This window comes from Euprymna scolopes, chromosome 18 (assembly GCF_053919585.1).
Source record: "Euprymna scolopes isolate OS-2025 chromosome 18, ASM5391958v1, whole genome shotgun sequence".
NCBI lineage: Eukaryota > Metazoa > Mollusca > Cephalopoda > Sepiida > Sepiolidae > Euprymna > Euprymna scolopes.
This window is the reverse complement of record NC_136499.1, coordinates 110,840,619-110,862,368: the sequence shown is the minus strand read 5'-3', so window position 1 is coordinate 110,862,368 and position 21,750 is coordinate 110,840,619. Positions and strand designations below refer to the sequence as shown.

Sequence of the window (21,750 nt, the reverse complement as noted above, 5' to 3'; positions counted from 1 at the left end):
GTAGAGTGTCGACTTTTGGACTTGAGTTTTGACAGTAAAGTGTCGACTTTTGGACTTGATTTTTGACAGTGGAGTGTCGACTTTTGGACTTGATTTTTGACAGTAGAGTTTTGACTTTTGGACTTGAGTTTTGACAGTAGAGTGTTGACGTTTGGACTTGATTTTTGACAGTGGAGTGTCGACTTTTGGACTTGAGTTTTGACAGTCGAGTGTCGACTTTTGGACTTGATTTTTGACAGTGGAGTGTCGACTTTTGGACTTGATTTTTGACAGTGGAGTGTCGACTTTTGGACTTGAGTTTTGACAGTGGAGTGTTGACTTTTGGACTTGAGTTTTGACAGTAGAGTGTCCACTTTTGGAATGGAGTTTTGACAGTAGAGTGTCGACTTTTGGACTTGAGTTTTGACAGTAGAGTGTTGACTTTTGGACTTGATTTTTGACAGTAGAGTGTCGACTTTTGGACTTGAGTTTTGACAGTAGAGTGTCGACTTTTGGACTTGAGTTTTGACAGTAGAGTGTTGACTTTTGGACTTGATTTTTGACAGTAGAGTGTTGACTTTTGGACTTGATTTTTGACAGTGGAGTGTCGACTTTTGGACTTGAGTTTTGACAGTAGAGTGTCGACTTTTGCACTTGACTTTTGATAACAGAGCGTATAGATTTGGTGTAGCGAGTTTTAGGCAGCAGTATGTCGAATTTAACACTTGTTTTTTTTAAACACACTTTGTTAATTAATAAAACCTATATCAACGGTATATCAGCCTCTTCTCCCATTTCAAATATCTTTTCACTTATTACAATTTTATTAACTAACAAATAAAAAAAATGAAAAGAAAAAATGGACAGACTCCTGCGCCCAGAAAGATTTGACGTTGAAGCTAATGTTGCAAACTCAAGAAAATTATATAAGCACCGGAAACTGACCTTCAGAAACTACTTTACTATCAACAACGGCGAAATTGAAAACAACCCCCAAAACTTCTTCACCTTAATAAACACCATTGCAGTCGCAGTCTACGAAATAATGAGGCGCAGTGGAGGCGCTCGACGCTGCTTATATTAAACTGGCAGACGTTGTGTACAATAGACAACAAATACTTACGAACAAACAACAATCGGTACAAACTATTGTCGCTTTCTGCAACAGGTGGAAGTACTCGTAAAGTCGTGCAATTTTCAAGCTGTAACCGCCGAAAAAAAAAAACAACAAACAAACACAAAGAGATTCGAGACGCTTTTATCAGTGGCATCTCCTCCTACTCCTTCTCCTCCTTCCCCTCCCCCTCTCCAGTTCGTCAACGCTGGTTCAAGAAACCCTTCCTCACACTCCAAGAAAACTACGCAATGGCCCGTTCATTGAAACAAGTGGAGAAACATTTGGAAAGCTAAGAAAACAACCATAATAACATAATTCCTTTGGAAGATGCCCATTTAACCTTTATAAATGAAAAATACTCAACCTAAAAGAGTTTGTTTCTTCTGTGGGCACTGGCGGCATCCGCAACCGCAATGCCGAGTATAGGAAATGTAAAAAAAAAAAAAAAAAAAAAAAAAATGGACATTGGGCTAAGCTATGTGAATAATCCCCATCTACTGCTGCTATATTGTTGTATTGTCGTGTCATAAAATGAGCGTTTGTTGTATATTGGTTGAAATTGGAATGGAGATGATATATTAAAACGTGTCTATTTATAAAGGATTGAATGTTTAATTATCTTACCAGAGTTAATGTCGTTGGGAGTGTGACATGCATTTGAACATACCTTCTGCCATTTTGTTGGTCAATCTGGAACATCTCGTCTGGGAGGGAGACTTGATACCTGTTTTTGGGGACGAAGATTTATTTCACACCAAGACAAGAACTTGGTTCTATAGTTTTTTATTCACCTTCCAGATCGATCACAGAAGAAAGGAAAGTGAATTTGGCTTGTGGTTTCTTCTTCTATGTATTATTTCTACCACGTCAGTGTTCGTTCCCCCCCTAGCGAGGGGGAGGAGACAACGGCGAAGCCGTCTGCTCTCTTCCAAGTCCCAACCAAATCTCCTCGATTCAGCTAACCTGATCACATGACTCACACGCAATCCAATCAGCTGATCTTAACTTCCGATCAACGTGTCTACACTATAACTCACACATCTCCCTCCCTCTCTCTCTCTCTCTCTCTCTCTCTCTCTCTCTCTATATATATATATATATATATATATATATATATCCATTCGCTAACAATATTATATGACCGTAACTTACCTCCGCCTTCTCTCGTCAACTAGCAACAGAAGCAAAATATATTACATTCACTAAATGTAAAATAAATGAACATATTTTAAACGCGATGGTAGATTCTTATATAGTAATATTAATAATAATATAGGTATAATAATAATAATATGATAATAATATAATAATAATATAGGTATAATAAGTATAAATATCGCGCAAAAACTAAAGCTCGTTAAAAAACAATAAAATCTATAGTTCTAGCGAAACCATTGTAGACAATGCACTAACGAAATAAACTTAATTCTGGCACGACAGTAAAAGTGATGAAGGATCTCTTTATCGACATAATTATCAGGAAAAACACTCTAAAAATTACAAAGGAGTGACTAAAATTCGACGCTCCTGTGGACGATTTCGTTATTGGAACTATTAACAAGAATAACTCTTTCCCATCTATAAACATTCAACCTCCTTCTCTTTTTTTTCACCTTTCCCCACGTACAACTTTTATATAGAAATCACGCCGTCAAACCATTGCCAACAAATTCATAAGAGTAGAAACTGCTATGGTGTTGAGAGAAGCCATAATAAAACCCTCTTCGTCTCCTTGGCGTGCTCAAGTTCTGGTGAACTCTAACAAAAATCGCACACACATAAAAAATGTTTTCCTTGACTATAGTGATACCATAAATAGATTTACTGAGCTGAATGACTATCCTGTGCCTGGCATCAGTAAAATGATTGACGACATAGCTCTGTATAGTCTCTTTACAATATTTGATCTGAAGTTCGCCTATCACGAAATATCGATAAGTCACACTGATCGGAAATACACAACCTTCGAAGTAAGTGGAAAACTTTACCAATTCATTCGCCTCCCTTTTAGCGTTAGTAATGGTGTAAGTGTGTTCCACAGATGTATCGATGGCATCGTAGATAAGGAAAACTTAACGGATATTTTCGTGTACGTAGACAACGTCACAATATGGGGAAGAAATAAAAAAGAGCATGTCCACAATTTTCAAAGATTCTGTGATGTAGTAAAAAAAAAAATAACATTGCCCTGAATGAAAGCAAGAACATTATTTCGGCTACTACTATCACTCTACTTGGATATAGGAGAACCTGGGGCAAAACGAGATACTTAAGGGAAAAAAGAACTGTCGAGTCAAAGATAGCATTGACATATAAACCATATTCTGTGTACTGAACATTCAAAGGATTGGAAAACAATGCCACACAAAAAAAAAAAAAAACAAAAACAAAAAAAAAAAGATGAGAAATTATTTTCAAAAGAAATACAGATGATTTATTCAGCTAACTGTATTGTCCCGTTTTGCCCCAAGCATGGGGCAAAACGAGGCGGATCTTGGTCTGAATAAGTCAGTCTTCACTGAGCTCACAAATGAAGATTGGGGTCTTGTTGCATTCGTCTGGACCTACACAACCGTAGTGTGCCCATTTCCTACAGTCCCCTTGACAGGCTACCCAGCTTTCTACACTCTCAGCGTACAGTTCGTCACATATCAAAATAGATAAAGTTTGGATACTTACCCCTTTTTGATGTACGAGGCTGAATAAAACAATGGTAGACGTTGGCGGCAAGGCGTTACCTCGTGATCTCTTGATCAGACTCCTCACGAAAGAGCCCTCTCTCTCTGTTTCAGTTATCTGTGGTGTCTCGTTTTACCCCGCTATCTCATTTTGCCCCAGGTTCCCCTACTATATTATATTATACTATACAAAACAACCAAATTGCTTCCGACTACTGAAGACTGAGGCCACCTTTCGTGTTTCAAAAATGAGTAGTCAGAATGTTTTTGTACTATAGCAAGTTTATTCCAAACTTCGACAAAATATTATTGTTCCACCACAACACGGAATTTCAATTGTCCCGTATGTCTTAAACTCTTAAACATTTAACATTGACTTAAAAAACGCTACTCTAATAATGGTACACCATAATAAAGAATCTGAAGTAGAGACAGATGCAAGTACTTCCTGCACAGCTGCTACACTAAATCGACCCGTTGCATTCTTTTTAAGCACACTGAAACCGAACGAAATTAAACAAGACTTGTCCTGCCTTGATAGAGTTCAAAATAGACTTCGTGGCCTGGTGGGAGATGTCCTTTTCTCTTCGCTGCAACCTCTATCTCACAGAAGAGATGTTGCGATTTTGTCTCTGCTTTATCGTTATTTTCATGGAAAGTGTTCGACTGAGCTTCAATCTATGGTTCCCCCCTCGCCAAACTTTCACAAGAAACACTAGACTAGCTGAAAACATTATCAATAATTTTCTCCACTCTTTATCTGTGCCTAAACCTAAACATAGATTCCATGGTCAAAGCTTCTTTCTTAGAACTGCACGCCTGTGGAATTGTCTTCCGTTTTCCTGCTTTCCGGCTGTCTATAATATGGTTGTCTTCAAGTCCAACGTGAACAAGTTTCTGATGAGCCGTTCCACTTAAGTTAACAAATTTACCGAACTTCCATTACTATCGATTACTATATTGTCCTTTTGACTACTCTACACTCTTTAACCCTTATCCTTGAGTGGCCGATCAGCCTTGATAAGTGGTGACGCCTATGTAAAAAAAAAAAAAAATCATGCTGTCAAGAACAAAGCTGCTGCGATTGTCGAAGTTCTTTGAAAATGGCGGCACTTCCTACTTGACAGACATTTCAAAGTCACTGCGGATAAAAAAAAAGCATCAGTTTTATGTTCGACAACAGTAGAAAATCTAAAATAAAAATTGACAAAATATGTCGTTGGTGCCTTGAACTGTCACAGTTCAAATTCAGTATCTTCTACCGTCCGGGAACAGAAAATGCATCTGCTGACACGTTTTCTCGCATCAAAACATTGCAAAACATTCGTGATTTGCACATTCGATTATGACATCCGGGTGTTACACGGCTCTGTCACTTTATTAGAACAAGGAATTCGCTTTAGACCAAATACAACGCATAACCAACTCCTATTCCTCTTGCCACTATCTGAAGCCCAAGTTTGTCAGTAGTAACAAGAGAACACTCATGAAGGCCATACACATTTTACAGTGATTTAACATTGATTTCCAAGGCCTATCACCAACTACTTTACATGGTAACAAATACCTACTTATTCTGGCGTTCCCTTTGCTTATTCTTAAAAGGGCATGACAAGCAAAACCATGATCCGTTGTTTGAACCAACTATTTTCAATTTTTGGTACGCCTGATATGTTACACACTTACCAGGATAGCGACTTCCTTGTGGGAGAAATTAGAGATTTTTAAACGGAAAAGGTATTGCTACCTTTAAAACAAATAGATACCACCCTGAAGGAAATGGCACTTTATCGGATGACAGTGTAATAACTTTACATTCTAGCAAACTGCCCTGTTAGGAAGACGTGTTACCTGATAGTCTCAACTCTATTAGACCATTACTCTGCACTCCCACCAACGTAACTCCTCACGACAGACCATACAAATATAACCATAAATCCACCTCCAGAACTCCGATTCTTTCTTGGGCAAAACCAGGCCTAATATATGTCAGAAATCTCACTAAAACTAACCAGCGGGACCTGTTGAACTTCCACAGGGGACTAATTCATATGTAATATATTGATGTTGACATTCTGTAGATGTTCAGTGTAAATGGAGACGCTCAGATATTAATTATTGTAGTTTTTTTGCTAAAACTGCAAAAGTATTTATCTCAGCTAGCACGAACGCCCTGCAAAGCCTGGTTGTAAAGCATGCTTAAATATGATATTTTAATTCTTGCAGGTTTCGTATATATTATTATAGAGTTAATGTTCTATCGATTTTTATCTCTTCTTCTCTCTTCTTCTATCTATTCTATCTTCTTCTATTCTATCTTCTCTATCTATTCTTCTATCTATTCTTCTATCTATCTTCTATTCTATCTTCTTCTATCTTCTTCTTCTTCTTCTTCTATTCTTCTATCTATCTTCTTCTATCTATTCTTTCTTTCTTTCTTCTTCTTCTATCTATCTTCTATCTTCTCTCTCTATATAAATAAAATGAACTCATTTTTTCCCGTCTGATTTTGACATTAATAGGATTAAAAATCAAGATATTTCATGCAAATATAATATGCACAAACGGCAGAACAATATCTGAGGTGTGTTATAGGCTTATTATTTCTCAAATTCCTCGATAATCTTAGATTTCTATACTTTTTCTGCTGAGAAGTCACGGCTAAAATCGGTTAAGATCAATGGAAGTGGTAAAATATTTTCTCTCTAATAAATTCCTCCTCCCCCTGCCACCACTTAACACCGTTTGGGGATCGTTCACAAGGAACAGTTGAGAAGAGAACACCGGTTTGGCTTCGTAGTTCTTTCATGTGAAGTTATTTAAAATCACTACACTAAGCTGCAGTGCTCTGTGGCGTAGTGGTTAGCGTGCTGGACAATTCACATTATATTTTCACGTTCGCGCCGACCTACCGTAGTCGTTTTTTTTTTTTTTTTTTTTTTTCCTAAACAACTGGAATGGACTTTTCTTGGTGGCCGAACTGTTAACGTTGCAGATGTTTTTTTTTTTTTTTTTTTTCACACTTTATTTTCCTACTTTTACTCATGACTCCGGGTTTGATCCTTCCTACTTACCTACCATAACATTTTTTAAAACTCCCCCCCCCGTCCCGGAAACAAACACTCGGGCAACGCCGGGTACCCCCGCTAGTATATTATAAAGTTGCGATTTCAAAAATAAAAAATATCTTTATATGACTTGGGTTTATCAGCTTGAATCGAAACCAAATCCCAAGCTTATATATCTATCTATATATCTATTTATATATCTATAAAAGTGAACGTGTCTGTGTGTCTGTCTGTCGGCATGTCTGTGTGTGTGTGTGTCTGTGTACATTTCCCTACGCAATAACGCTGTCAATTTTTAGTCTACAGACTCGAAATTTGATATATAGGGTACTGAGATTTGGGAAAATCTATGTGATCGAGTTTCGGCCAGAAATTTGGCTGTTAAGGGGTCAAAGTTCAACAATTTGACCTTTGAGAACTCTGCCAAACTCCTCCGAGAATTTTGGGTCTAAACACTTGCAATTTTAGATATAGGTTCCTTGGACATGGATCTAACTTAATAACTCGATTTGAGCCAAAAACAATAAATGTTAAGGGGTCATAATAGGGGTCAAAGTTTAAAAAAAGTTTGACCTCTGCGGTCTCTACCAAATTACTCAGACAATTTCTGGTCTAAACATTTGAAATTTTACATAAAGGGTATTCAGAGATAGGGCAAGATTTTTAATCGGTTTGGGTCGAATATTTTTTTAGTTACCAATATATAAATGTATGTATAAATGTTTGCATGTCTGCCCAACACTTTCGACAGAGGCGACGGATTTTCACAAGATCAGTATCATTTTGAAGCTCGACCGTTCAGACAACAAATATCGAAAAATTGGCTAAAAAAATTATTTCTTCACCCTCAACTGGGCACTTTTCTACAGGGAGGGGTCGCTTTCTTCGCCAATATTTTAGAAAGTTATCTCCTCTTTTCTATTGTCTAGCCTTAATTTAAACCTACGTCACTTCCGGTTTGACAGTGGTCATAATAGTAAAGACGTCTCGTTCTTTTCCTTCTTCACGGTACGGGTTCGAGCCTGCCTTCCTATTACCACATTTTTTTTGCTCAACGAATACCTCCAAACACCCGGGCAACGGTATATATATATGGAATACCTCCAAAACCCCGGGCAACGGTATATATATATATATATATATATATATATATATATATATATATATATATATATATATTGATAAAATTATTTATAAAAAAAATAGATTACTAAGGTGCCATCAGCTAAAATCGAAACCGAAACCAAGACTTATGAAGAATTCTTGATAAAGTTATTTAAAAAAATATAGCTTATTGGAGTGCCATTAGCTATAATCGAAACCGAAACGAAAATTATGAATGATGCTTAGTAAAATTATTTATAAACAAGGCCGATAGCCATTAGTCGCGTCCTCTCGTGTAATGAATGAATGTGTGAATGTAGGATTGACATGAAATTCTTAAAGATAAACTAAAATAACCGAAAAATTGGCTGAAATGACTTAAATAAATAAAAAGTAAATGACTTAGAATGACTTTAATGAACTTAAGGATGAATTGAATGACCTTAAGAATGACTTGAATGCTTAAAAAATAACTGGAATCCTTCAAAAACAACTTGAATGATCTGGAGAATGACTTGAATGGCTTTTAGACTGACTGGTTGTGAAGTGGGTGATTATTTTACATTAAATTAATACAGAAAAGTGATCCCACACTTTAGATCACAAACATTATTTGATTTAGAGAATTTGAAATGTTATTTTCATATTCAGGAAGCCCGAAAACCAATAAATAGTGGTTTAATAAACATAAAAAGAAATAAAAAGTACATGTGTTACGGACCGACCGACCGACCGACCGACCGACCGACCGACCGACTGAGTGACTTCTAGAGTTGTTTGCACACGACTAAAAAACTATTCTGTGGTATGCATTTTAAAAAACTATTCTCCGTTGGTTGGTCTGCCCGTCTGTAACACATTTACTTATTAGTTACAAACAAGTGCAGCATCGGTTAAGAACAGATATTACACTTTGATCTTAGCCATGTGGCCAAGGAAAAGTGACCTTTTGGACAAGTTTCAGAAATGTCTAATGGATAGGTAAAAATTTATGGTGCAAAAAGTGTCGTTTTTGCAATTTTGGTACATTTTTGACCCCTTATGAGCCCCTTGGAATGCTGAATACCAGTGAAAATGGACAAACTATACAGTTTTACACCGTAACACATGTATATTTGAATTCAGCACCATGGGAGAGCACTATATAGATATACATATCAAGTATTTTATTGAGAAATATGAAAAAGGGCATTTTTAGCACTAAAAGTCCCCGGAGGATGCAAAGCAGAATTTTGCCAGGGTCACCCATACTGAATTTATATTAAAAACAATGCCCTGCGCATTTTGGACAAGTTTCAGAAAAATGTAATGGATAGGTAAAAATTTATGGGACAAAAAGTGTCATTTTTGCAATTTTGGTACATTTTTTACCCCTTATGAGCCACTTTGAATGCCGAATACCAGTGACAATGGACAAACAGTGCAGTTTCACACCTTAACACATGTATATTTACATTCAGCAACATGGGAAACCATTATATAGACATATCAAGTTTTTGTTGAGAAATATGAAAAATGCGCCAGAAGAAAGGGTACTTTCAGCACTAAAAGTTCCTGGGGGATGCAAACCAGACTTTTGTCAGGGTCACCCATACTGAATTTATATTAAGAACAATACCCTCCACATTTTGGGCAAGTTTCAGAAAAATCTAATGGATGAAACAAACGTTACGAGATAAAAACAGATTTTTCGCAAAAAAAAAAAAAAAAAAAAAGAAAAAAATGTTTTTACTATGCACGTTTATATATTAAAATATAATTTGTGACAAAATTTCAGGAAAAAATAATGGACGGTTATTCGTCAATCATCCGGACTAACGGACAGACAGACCCATTAAAAACATAGGTCCCTCTCTGATAAATCGGGGGACTAAAATGTTACTCCATATCCCCTTGTTAAAAAAAAAAATAAAATGTAAATGCGTTACAAACCGACCGATGGAGTGACTTGCATGCGACTAAAAATGCCTTAGCATGGAAGGGTTTCCCCTTCCATTGCCAAGGAAAAGTTACAAATGTAAGTGCAGCATCTGTCAAGAAAAGGGTATCTATTTGCTCCCCCACCGAGCAAATTAGGCACAAGGTCTTATATGTGGGGTTGCCCCCACATATGGTCTTTGCTTGCAGTATCTGCTGGAACAGCTACTACACTTTGATCTTGGCCAAAAGGCCAAGAAAAGGGTATTTGTTTGCTCCCCCACCGAGGAAATTAGGCACAAGGCCGATTTTTAATGTGAGGAGTGAAGGGGAAATGGGGACCAACTCCCCGGGGAGTAGGGGAGCTGGATAGTGACAATTGATATGAAGGATTGCCCTACATGGACCAAGATCTTATATGTGAGGCTGCCCTAATTTTTGTGCTTCAATGCGTTTTTTGGCGGTTCCAGTAAATTCTCTCTTAGCTGTCGCTATTTCTTTCTTACAGTTAGTTCTGGCTTCTATATACTTCTGTCTGTTTGAACTAGACTTATGTCGGTTAAATCTGCGATACACATGTTGCCTTTGCACAATGGCAGCTGCACAAGTAGAAGTAAGCCACAATTTTCTCTACATTATTATAGCATTATCTCTTGCAAAAACCCCTAGCAGTAATAAAATGCTATAGGTTATTCCCCTTTGGCCGGAAGAAGCCATTCCGCCATTATAATAGTCTATGAGAACCACAGCACGTTAGATAATAAAACCTATATCCACGGTATACCTGTCTCTTCTCCCTTTTCAAGTATCCTTTTCACGTATTACAGGACGCAACAGAAGCGTTCTCATGACACAACACATCGTAAGGAAACGCCAACGGCCTTCTTCTTTTTTTTTTTTTTACAGTATACTTCGATTAAATTGAGTCGGTTGTTTTTGTTTTACGGCATATCAACCTTTTTCAGGTTATTTAATGCTGAATCCAGTGATTTTAAAGAAAAGGTTTTTAATAGAATATATATATATGTATATATTTTTTTTTTCATGTCGGTTTCTATTTAACCCATAATTAGGACCCTACCAGGTACTACCACTCCGGGTCAGAGTGGACCTGGGAGCTATAGCAATTAATGGGTGGCTCCGCATACCACAAAGCCCGCAAGCCGAGGCCTCACCATCGGGTATAGTTTAAGGTCATATCCAGGACCAACTTGTTTTTATCGTTTAACATACAAATAATCAACACAAAAAATAATAAATAAATAAACGATCTGGTTACACCTGATCTACGGTGCACATTTATTCCAACTTTGAAACACACAAAATCATGTATGCACTTTTGCTATTAAACTAATACTGTCTTTTCTATTGCAGCCAACAGAAAGTGGTGGAAAAATAATTTGTCCTACAAAATAACCACGTTCACTCAGGATTTACCCCCCAACACAGTTGCGTAAGTATTTTTCTTTTAAGCTGAATTGTACACACGGTGATGATAAATATGAGGTGCATTCTGAATGTAATGCCTCCTATTTTGTTTTTATTCTGCTCGAACGGATCAGAAGGGAGTGCAAATTGCATTGTTATAATGACTGAACTTATGCATTCATGACTTGAAAGTTTCATCTCTCTGTTGCAGATAATGGCAGTGTGGGGCTCTACGAAAGCAACACACACACACACACACACATATATATATAGGCAGTTATACGTCAATAAATTCCTGGCAAAAGTGCATTGTGAATTGTGGTAACTATGCACAAAAATCAATTCTGGAGCACAAGAGGTGGCAAGTTTTAATGGTATCACCCCCGTCTTCATAGCTCTTCAACTTTTTGAGTTGAAAAATAGGAGACTTTACTTTTGAAACGACCCTTATATATATGTATGTATATATGTATATATGTGTGTTTGTGTGTGTGTGTGTGTGTAGAAACATATATATATATGTGAGTGTGTGTATATGTATAAAAAGTGATTATTTACTCGAGTACTTAAGTTTGCTAAAGGAAAAACTTATTGTTGAAGAATTGAGTAATGAGAATCCTGGTTTTCTTTAATATATTAGATTTGTACATATATATATATATATGATTGCAACGTCTTGTCAGACGAGTGCCACTCCCTCAGACACTTAAAGTCCATGAGCCCAAAAATGACTTCCATCGCCACAGCACCATTTTTATAGACAAATGCCTGAGGGAGTATCTATACACAGATGATGTTACAGAATCTTAGCTTTGTACGACAGCTAAGTCTCTCTCTCGGTTCAAAATGTTGAGATCCAGCAACAAGCAAGAGCAAGATATCCAGCAACAAGTTAAACTGCAGATCAGCTTAATGTGGGTACTGGTCTCCCGCTTTATGGTTTTTTTAAATCAGAGATTTGCTTCTCCTAGAAAGGTTGCCTTCACCATGGCTTACGGGAGCCCTCTCCACCCCAGCACACACATACATACACACAAACACACACGGGGCTAGTTTGCCGTTGACCCCGAAAAAGGGTTCATTCGCTCTTTAAAAGGTTTTGTTCTTAATCCTTAAGTCTGGTGGGGGAACCAGTTTAGTCGCCAGTGACCCGACCATGAGGCAGGTAGTACTGGGTTACATGGTACCAGTAGCATATGCCATGACATGACAGGCAATATATATATATATATATATATATATATATATATATATATATATATATATATGGCGATTAAACTACACTGAATATTCGGCATTTCATCCACTCTAGGACTCCTTTTGGTTAGACATTTATTTTGAACTGGGCAAAGTGTGCGGTGTCTACAGTTGCATTTATCTTGTTCGTTATTAGTATTTTTATTTATAGTATGGTTGTTCTTGTCCGGGGTTGGTTTTTTATTATTATTATTATTATTATTATTATTATTATTATTATTATTATTATTATTATTATTATTTCTTCTAGTGTTAGTTTTATTTTTGTCATGGTGTTTACTTTTTTTATTGTTTGTTTTATTGTTGTTTACATTGTTTTTATTTAATATTTTGTTATTATGTGCTTTAATTATCATCTCTAAATTTTTGCAACAACTTTAAGGTATTTTTATTGAAAATTTTGTGTAATGGGTTGGTTGCAGGAAAGTGTTTTTCAATAAGATCTAGAAATTTCTTGCCAAGTTTTGTTTTTAACATTTGATTGTATGGGGCCGTATACTAAATTATAGTTCTTTTTCTTCTATTTTTAATTTTATTATAGTTATTGGTGTTTTGTTGCTTATATTTGATATCGATATTTTTGTATCCACTATTTTTTAGGGCTATTTCGTAGATATTGGTTGACCTGTTAAATGCATTTTCATCGCTTGAGTTATTACTGCGTCTACTTATGATCGAGTTAGGAATCTGTTTTATAATTGATGGTGGGTGATTGGACTTAGGGCTTACGTATATTGGAGTAGCCTTATCTTTTAAGTAGGGTTCATATGTGTTTTTATCTAAATTTAATGTGACGTCCAGGAAGGTTGTTATTTTTATGTTAGCTGATACGTCTGCTTTTAGGCCTAGTTTTTTCATTTCCTTGTGTATGATTTTCTTAAAGTTATCTCCCATGATTTTGTTGGAGTTTTTTATTATAGCTAGTCCGTCATCTCTATATAGGCCGATATCCGTAGTATCGAATATGCTTGTGAGGATATATAGAATGAATAATCCCACAAGATCTGATGCCTCTGCAGAATCCCTGGCACCCATCGCCAAATCAAACGAATTTTTCATTTTAGTTTTTATCCATTGGTTATTGTTATTTATTAGAACTGATTTTCTACATCTTTTTAATGATGTTGATTTCTTCCGAGGATATATCAGTGTATGCCTCGGCAAATTCTAAGGCAATGTTAAAAAGTTATTCGGATATCGAGGGATAAAAGTCTATGATGTCAACTGTATAAACAGACATTTATCTTTGTTTTCTATATTTTTAAACCAGGTGATTGATTCGGTAGTATTTGCCCACTGGTTTAATTCTAGGTCCTGTTTGATTTGTTTGTTTACTCTAGAAATTATTGTTTTGCAAATTCTATCTATTTCCGGTTTAGTTGGGTTTATCAGGCGGGTGCTGGGATTATTATTAAAGTCCCATCTGTGGTCTTTAAGCAGAATGTATGCCTCTCTAGGTTTCAATTTGCCAACTTTATCGCTAATTTTTAATTTATCGGTAATTTGTTTACTTTCAGTATTTATTATATCTATGTATCTCATTCGTTTGTGTCTAGTTTTTTTTTAGCTTTTTGTAATGTTTTCTGTAATTAGTTTGTTATATTTTTGTTTATCTATTTTATAAAAGTTTCTAGTTTTATGTGTAAACAACAACAAAACAAACAATAAAAAAAGTAAACACCATGACAAAAATAAAATAACACTAGCAGAAATAATAATAATAATAATAATAATAATAATAATAATAATAATAATAATAATAATAATAATAATAATAATAATAATAAACCAACACCGGACAAGAACAACCATACTATAAATAAAAATACTAATAACGAACAAGATAAATGCATATATAGACACCGCACACTTTGCCCAGTTCAAAATAAATGTCTAACCAAAAGCGTAGTTTATCAGGTAACAATAGTTGCGAAAGAAAACCCGAATAACAAGAAATATTACGTAGGCATGACTCCCTTAGATTTCAAAACCCGATACTATGACCAAAAAAGTACATTCAACAATAAAAAAACACCGTATAAAAACAACACTAGCGAATAAATACTGGGAACTCAAAGAGACTGGACATTCGCCGGTAGTCAAATGGAAAATAATAAGACAAGCTACCACGTGTAGGCACCTAGACGGCCCATGTAGATTATGCCTTCATGAAAAATTTGCTATCCTGTACTTTAAAGAACCCCAACATCTATTAAACTGTAGAAGAGAAATAGCAAATAACTGTGGTCACAAAATAAAATTTACTCTAGGATAGCGATACAAAATAGCTTTAAAACTAACAAAAACAATAGAAAATAAACAAATAAATAAATTAAATAAGCATGAATATACATAAACGATCACACATATATGTATGTATATATATATGTATATATATGTGCATATATGTACGTACACACATATATATTTATATATAAACTAACAAAAAAAACCACTAACCTAGTTTTAAAACAGATCCTTTGTCCGATAAAGTGCATGCCCATTGGCTGATAGGAAGGGGCGCGGTGGATACTGGAAAGCTGATTGGCTAACTAAATCCTCAATAGAAGAGGAGCATATAAAAACGGTAAACAACCACAGAATTCGCGCATAAGCCTGATGAATCCTAGAGTGGATGAAACGCCGAATATTCAGTGTAGCTTAATCGCCATATATATTTTATAAATTACTAACTAGCTCTACCTACGTATTGAGCACTTTTGAAGTAAATACTTAAAGTTTACGCATAAATCTATACTTTCGTATATTAATTTTATGTGAGTAAATTAAGTATTTGTAGAGAGTTTGACGTCCGCATTACTAATACCCTGTTCCAGCAATCTAATCACCGCAAGACCACATGGATGCATTCTTGTTAAAAAAATTAGCATCCTATTGATTTTTGTTCGATGCCTCCGTTCAGTCTTGAAAGATAAAGGATACCCCCTGTAGGGGCAGTAATAGTGAAGCAAGAGTTGCGCAATCTCCAACCACACCTCTCCTGAAACGACACTGTTTGGGTCCAGTGGCAAGGAGAAGACCAGGACGACTGGAAACAATGCTGAGATAAACGGAGAGCACCTGGAAGTCCCAAATGGTCACCCATTTAGTACTACCCAGGCTCAACGTTGCTTAACTTCAGTGATCCAGCGGGAACCGGTGTGTCAATGTGATTATGCTGTATATTTTGATATGGAATATTTTGATATGGAATTGATTGTTATACTCAAACAAAAGGACATTAAGGATTTTAATATCGCACGATCCTTCCACACATCTTGCTATTTTTCAGACCATGCTCTCCTTAGAAGTAAGCTTTCATTACGTGTACAAAATCGCAGAGTTACAAGATCAAAATACGTAAATGTGATCCCTCTGCAGTCCACTGAAAAAAAAAATGATCTCATCAATAAACTTAATCAGGACCTTGAATCTGTTTAACGTCACCGATAATGTTGAGACTTCTTGGAAGACATTGCGAGATATAACCCATTTTGCAGCAGTGGAAGTCCTCGGGATACTACGAAGAAAGCATCAGGACTGGTTTAACGAGGGCAATACTGAAATAAAAACTCTGATCAACCAAAATGCACTCTGCACACAAAACTTGGATAGACAACAAAAACTCGACAACAAAGCACATAGCTTATAAAAAGTGTAAATGTGAGGTTCAACGAGTCCTCAGAGCCATAAAAGAACACTGGTGGTACACTAAAGCTATTGAGCTTCAAGAAGCCGCCGACAGCAAAAACTTAAAGGCTTTCTACGATGGTCTGAAGGAAGTATTTAGTCCTCATAAAAGTGGTGCGTCCCCCTTAAGGACTGCTAATAGAGAAGCACTTCTCACTGACAAAACAGATATTCTCAACCGTTGGAAGGAGCACTTTGAAAATGCCTTAAACACGTCTTCTGTCATTGACAATGATGTCATATCCCCCATCCCGCAGTACCAAAATACTTGCCTTGCATGCAAGAGACTCGGATTTCGAATTTCGAGGTTGGATATGTTCTACTGATGAGGCCAAATAAAGGCGAAACTCGATTCGTGGACTTTCGGCTTGTTAGCTGTCATGTCCCTTGCATTGTTTGACTGTGAAATATATATATATATATATATGTTTGTGTGTGTGTGTGTGTATATATATATATATTTTTTTTTTTTTTGTAGAAATATATTTTCTTAAAATATATACCAATCCTTATTTAAGAAGCCAATGTAACTACAGAGCAATATAGTGAATAAATGACAAAAAACTATATTCCAAAATATATGATGTTGACCATCCTATAATTTATTCCTTTAATTCAGTTGACTTTTACAATTCTTGATAGTATCTGTTTCGTAGCGCAAAATCAATCACTTAATTATTATATAAATCAGTGAAGCTGTTATGCCCTTAACTCATCAGAAGAAACAGCAACAATCAATCCGTCAAAAGGAAATGAATTGTGATTTGACAGGATTAAAATCTGAAAATTGGAAGAGAAGCTGCAGATACCTTTAATATGCTTCCATTACGCTAACATTACGAGGGAGATTTGCGTGAAGTTTGTCTCAAGGGTGCAGTCCACAACGTTGATCCTTATCTATGAAATTCTTTATTTGGCCAATCAAACCTGATATTTTGACTTCCTTACCTCTTCCACACGTTTCATCGCTCACAAACTTCCTGCCTTCCTTGAATCTTTTATGCCATGCACAAACTGATGCTCGATTCATGCAAGATGGACCAAAATTAGTCTGAAGCATTCCATACGTTTCTGTGGCATTTGTTCCAAGTTTAAAACAGAATTTTATTGCATATCATTCTTCTAAATTGTCCTCACGTCAAGATTGCATTTTTGAAATTCACCTGTTGTGACAATCAGGCTTTAGTAGGGTGCATTCCAATTCCTGCTGTAGCTGTTTATTTTAACCTGAAATTGGCCAGTCATCTCATAAGATGTATAGCAATAACATACTGAAGTTTCAAGAGTCTACAATAAAAAATCTAGAAACTTATTGAATTTTAAGGCGCGCAGTCATGATTATTTTACAAATACCATCATAATCATATTCTGCTTTAATACTATTTTATTAATAATTATTTTCTGGCTTTATCACTATTATCATAATTATTTTCTTATTTCATCACTATTATCATAATTATTTTTTTTATTTCATAACTATCATCATAATTATTTTTCATTTCATCACTATTATCATAATTATTTTATTTTATCACTATTATCATAATTATTTTTTATTTTATCACTATTATCATGATTATTTTTCATTTTATCACTATTATCATTATTATTTTTTATTTTATCACTATTATTATAATTATTTTAATTTCATAACTATTATCATAATTATTTTTTGTTTCATGACTATTATCATAATTATTATTCATTTCATCAGTATTATCATAATTATTGGCTTATTTAATCACTATTATCATAATTATATTTCATTTAATCACTATTATCTAATTATTTTTATTTCATATTTATTATCACAATTATCTTTTATTTCATCACTATTATCATAATTATTTTATTATTTCATGATTATTATCAGAATTATTTTCTTATTTCATCACTATTATCATAATTATTTTTACTTTCAACTCTATTATCATAATTATTTTTTATCACCATTATCATAAATATTTTTTATTTCATCGCTATTGCCATTATTATTTTCTTATTTCATCACCATTGTCATAATTATTTTTCATTGCATCACTATTATCATAATTATTCTATGTCATCACTATTATCACAATTATATTTTATTTTATAACTATTATCATAACTATTTTTATTCCATCACTATTATCATAATTAATTTTTATGTCATCACTATTATCACAATTATTTTTTATTTCATCACTATTATCATAATTATTTTTACTTTCATCACTATTATCATAATTATTTTATGTCATCACTATTATCATAATTATTTTCTTATTTCATCACTATTATCATAATTATTTTCTTATTTCATCACTATTATAATTATTTTTCATTTCATCACTATTATCATAATTGTTTTTGATTTCATCACTATTATCATACTTATTTTCTTATTTCATCACTATTATCATAATTAGTTTTAATTTCATAACTATTATCATAATTATTTTTTATTTCATAACTATTTTCATAATTATTTTCTTATTTCATAACTATTACCATAATTGTTTGCTTATTTCATAACTATTCAAATTATTTTCTTATTTCATCACTATTATCATAATTATTTTCATTTCATCACTATTGTCATAATTAGTGTTTATTTCATCACTATTATCATAATTATTTAATATTTTATCACTATTATCATAATTATTTTTCATTTCATCACTATTATCATAATTATTTTCTTATTTCATTACTATTATCACAATTTTTTTCTTTTTTCATTACAATTATCATAATAATTTTTTTATTACATCACTATTATCATAATTATTTTATTTCATCACTATTATCATAATTATTTTTATTACATCCTATTATAATAATTATTGTCTTATTTCATCACTATGATCATAATTATTGTCTTATTTAATCACTATTATAATAAGTATTTTGTTATTTCATAACTATTATCATAACTGTTTTAATTCATCACTATTATTATAATTATTGTCTTATTTAATCACTATTATCATAATTATTGTCTTATTTCATCACTATTATCATAATAATTGTCTTATTTCATCACTAATCTCATAGTTATTGTCTTATTTCATCATTATTATCATAATTATTTTTTATTTCATCACTATTAGCATAATTATTTTCTCCTTTCATAACTATTATCATAATTATTTTTAATTTCATAACTATTATCATAATTATATTTCATTTCATAACTATTATTATAATTATTTTTCATTTCATACCTATTATCGTAATTATTTTCAATTTCATAACTATTATCATAATTATTTTTCATTTCATAACTATTATCATAATTATTTTTCATTTCATAACTATTATCATAATTATTTTTCATTTCATACCTATTATCATAATTATTTTTCATTTCATACCTATTATCATAATTATTTTTCATTTCATAACTATTATCATAATTATTTTTCATTTCATAACTATTATCATAATTATTTTTCATTTCATAACTATTATCATAATTATTTTTCATTTCATAACTATTATCATAATTATTTTTCATTTCATAACTATTATCGTAATTATTTTTCATTTCATACCTATTATCATAATTATTTTTCATTTCATAACTATTATCATAATTATTTTTCATTTCATACCCATTATCATAATTATTTTTCATTTCATAACTATTATCGTAATCATTTTTCATTTCATAACTATTATCATAATTATTTTTTATTTCATGACTATTATCATAATTATTTTTTATTTTATCACTATTATCATAATTATTGTTCATTTCATACCTATTATCATAATTATTTTTCATTTCATAACTATTATCATATTTTTTTATTTCATAACTATTATGATAATTATTATCTTATTTAATCAATATTATCATAATTATTGGCTTATTTAATCACTATTATCGTAATAATTATTTTTAATTTATCACTATTATCATAATTATTTTTTAATTTATCACTATTATCATAATTATTTTTTAATTTATTACGATTATCATAATTATTTTTTTATTCCATCACTATTGTCGTAACTATTTTTATTTCATCACTATTATCATAATTATTTTTATTACAATTACTATTATTAGAATTTTTTAAAATTTACTTCCTAATATTCCTTCCTTATTTTTCTATTTAATTACTATTATTATAAATATTTTTTGATTGATTACTATTATTAGAAGCATTTTTATTAAATTACTACTATTAGAATTAATTTTTCTTTAATTATTATTATTGGAATTAATTTTTTATTTAATTATTATTACTAGAATTATTTTTCATTTAATAAATGTATTAGAATTATTTTTTATTTTATTACTATTATTAGAATTATTTAATTACTGTTATTATCATAATTTTTTATTTAATGACTATTATTATAATTATTTTTTATTTAATTACTATTATAATAATTTTTATATTTAATTCTTATTATTTGAATTATTTAATTACTATAAATATAATTATTTTTTATTTAATTACTAATGTTATAATAAATATTTTTAATTACTATTATTATAATTATTTTTTTTTAATTACTATTATTATAATTATTATTTATTTAATTACTATTATTAGAATGATATTTTATTTAATTACTATTATTATAATTACTTTTTATTTAATTTCTATTATTAGAATTATTTTTTATTCAATTTCTATTATTAGAATTATTTTTTTTAATTACTATTATAAGAATTACTATTTATTTAATTACTATTATTATAATTATTTTTTATTTAATTACTATTATTATTATTATTTTTTTTTATTTAATTACTATTATTATAATTATTTTTTTATTTAATTACTATTATTATAATTATTTGTTATTTAATTGCTATTATTATCATTTTTTTACTTACTATTATCATAATTCTCATCTTATTTCATCACTATTATCATAATTATTTTATTTCATCACTATTAACATAATTGTTTTTTTACTCTCATCATCATCATCATAGTAATCATCACGTCCTTCATTATCCCATTTCATTGCTATAATCTTAATTTATTATGATTCATACTCGATACTATTATTATAATTATTCCTTTCTACTTTTCAGTTATGTTATTTCTCGAGCATTCCAGGAATGGGCAAAATATATCCCCTTGTCGTTCTACCAGATTCCCAGTGGTGTGGCGGATATTGAGATAAAATTTGGTTATGGTTATCATGGAGACCCGTACGATTTCGACGGTGCAGGTTAGTCACGGTATAGAACATTCTCGGGCCTTTTTTTTTTTTTTTTTTTGATAGACAACAATGTTTTCAAACAAGAACGACTGTTACGTAGTAGTAGTAGTAGTAGTAGTAGTAGTAGTAGTGAAATGCTCTTCGCACTAGCCGACACATTCATTGACTTCACCGGACACCGAGTGTTATTTCAAATGGAAGATTTATTAGTTATATAGAGCGGATATTTTCAGGGAGCCAGAGAGATATCCTTTTAAATTTGTAGTTAATTTATTGCATCATTATAAGGCATAATCACGTTTGACTCACCGGTTCCTGTCAGATCACCAAAGTTAAG

At 32.4% G+C, this 21,750-nt stretch overlaps 1 protein-coding gene across 1 annotated transcript in view; it reads left to right on the top strand.

Moving 5' to 3' along the window:
• Positions 1-21,750, top strand: part of LOC145297759 (uncharacterized) — a 125,098-nt gene that overhangs the window by 50,851 nt on the left and 52,497 nt on the right. Inside the window, exons 4-5 of the mRNA XM_080144001.1 lie at positions 11,238-11,316; positions 21,283-21,422. Of these exons, the coding sequence (XP_080000127.1) occupies positions 11,238-11,316; positions 21,283-21,422 (219 nt within the window). The remainder of the gene's footprint in view (positions 1-11,237; positions 11,317-21,282; positions 21,423-21,750) is intronic.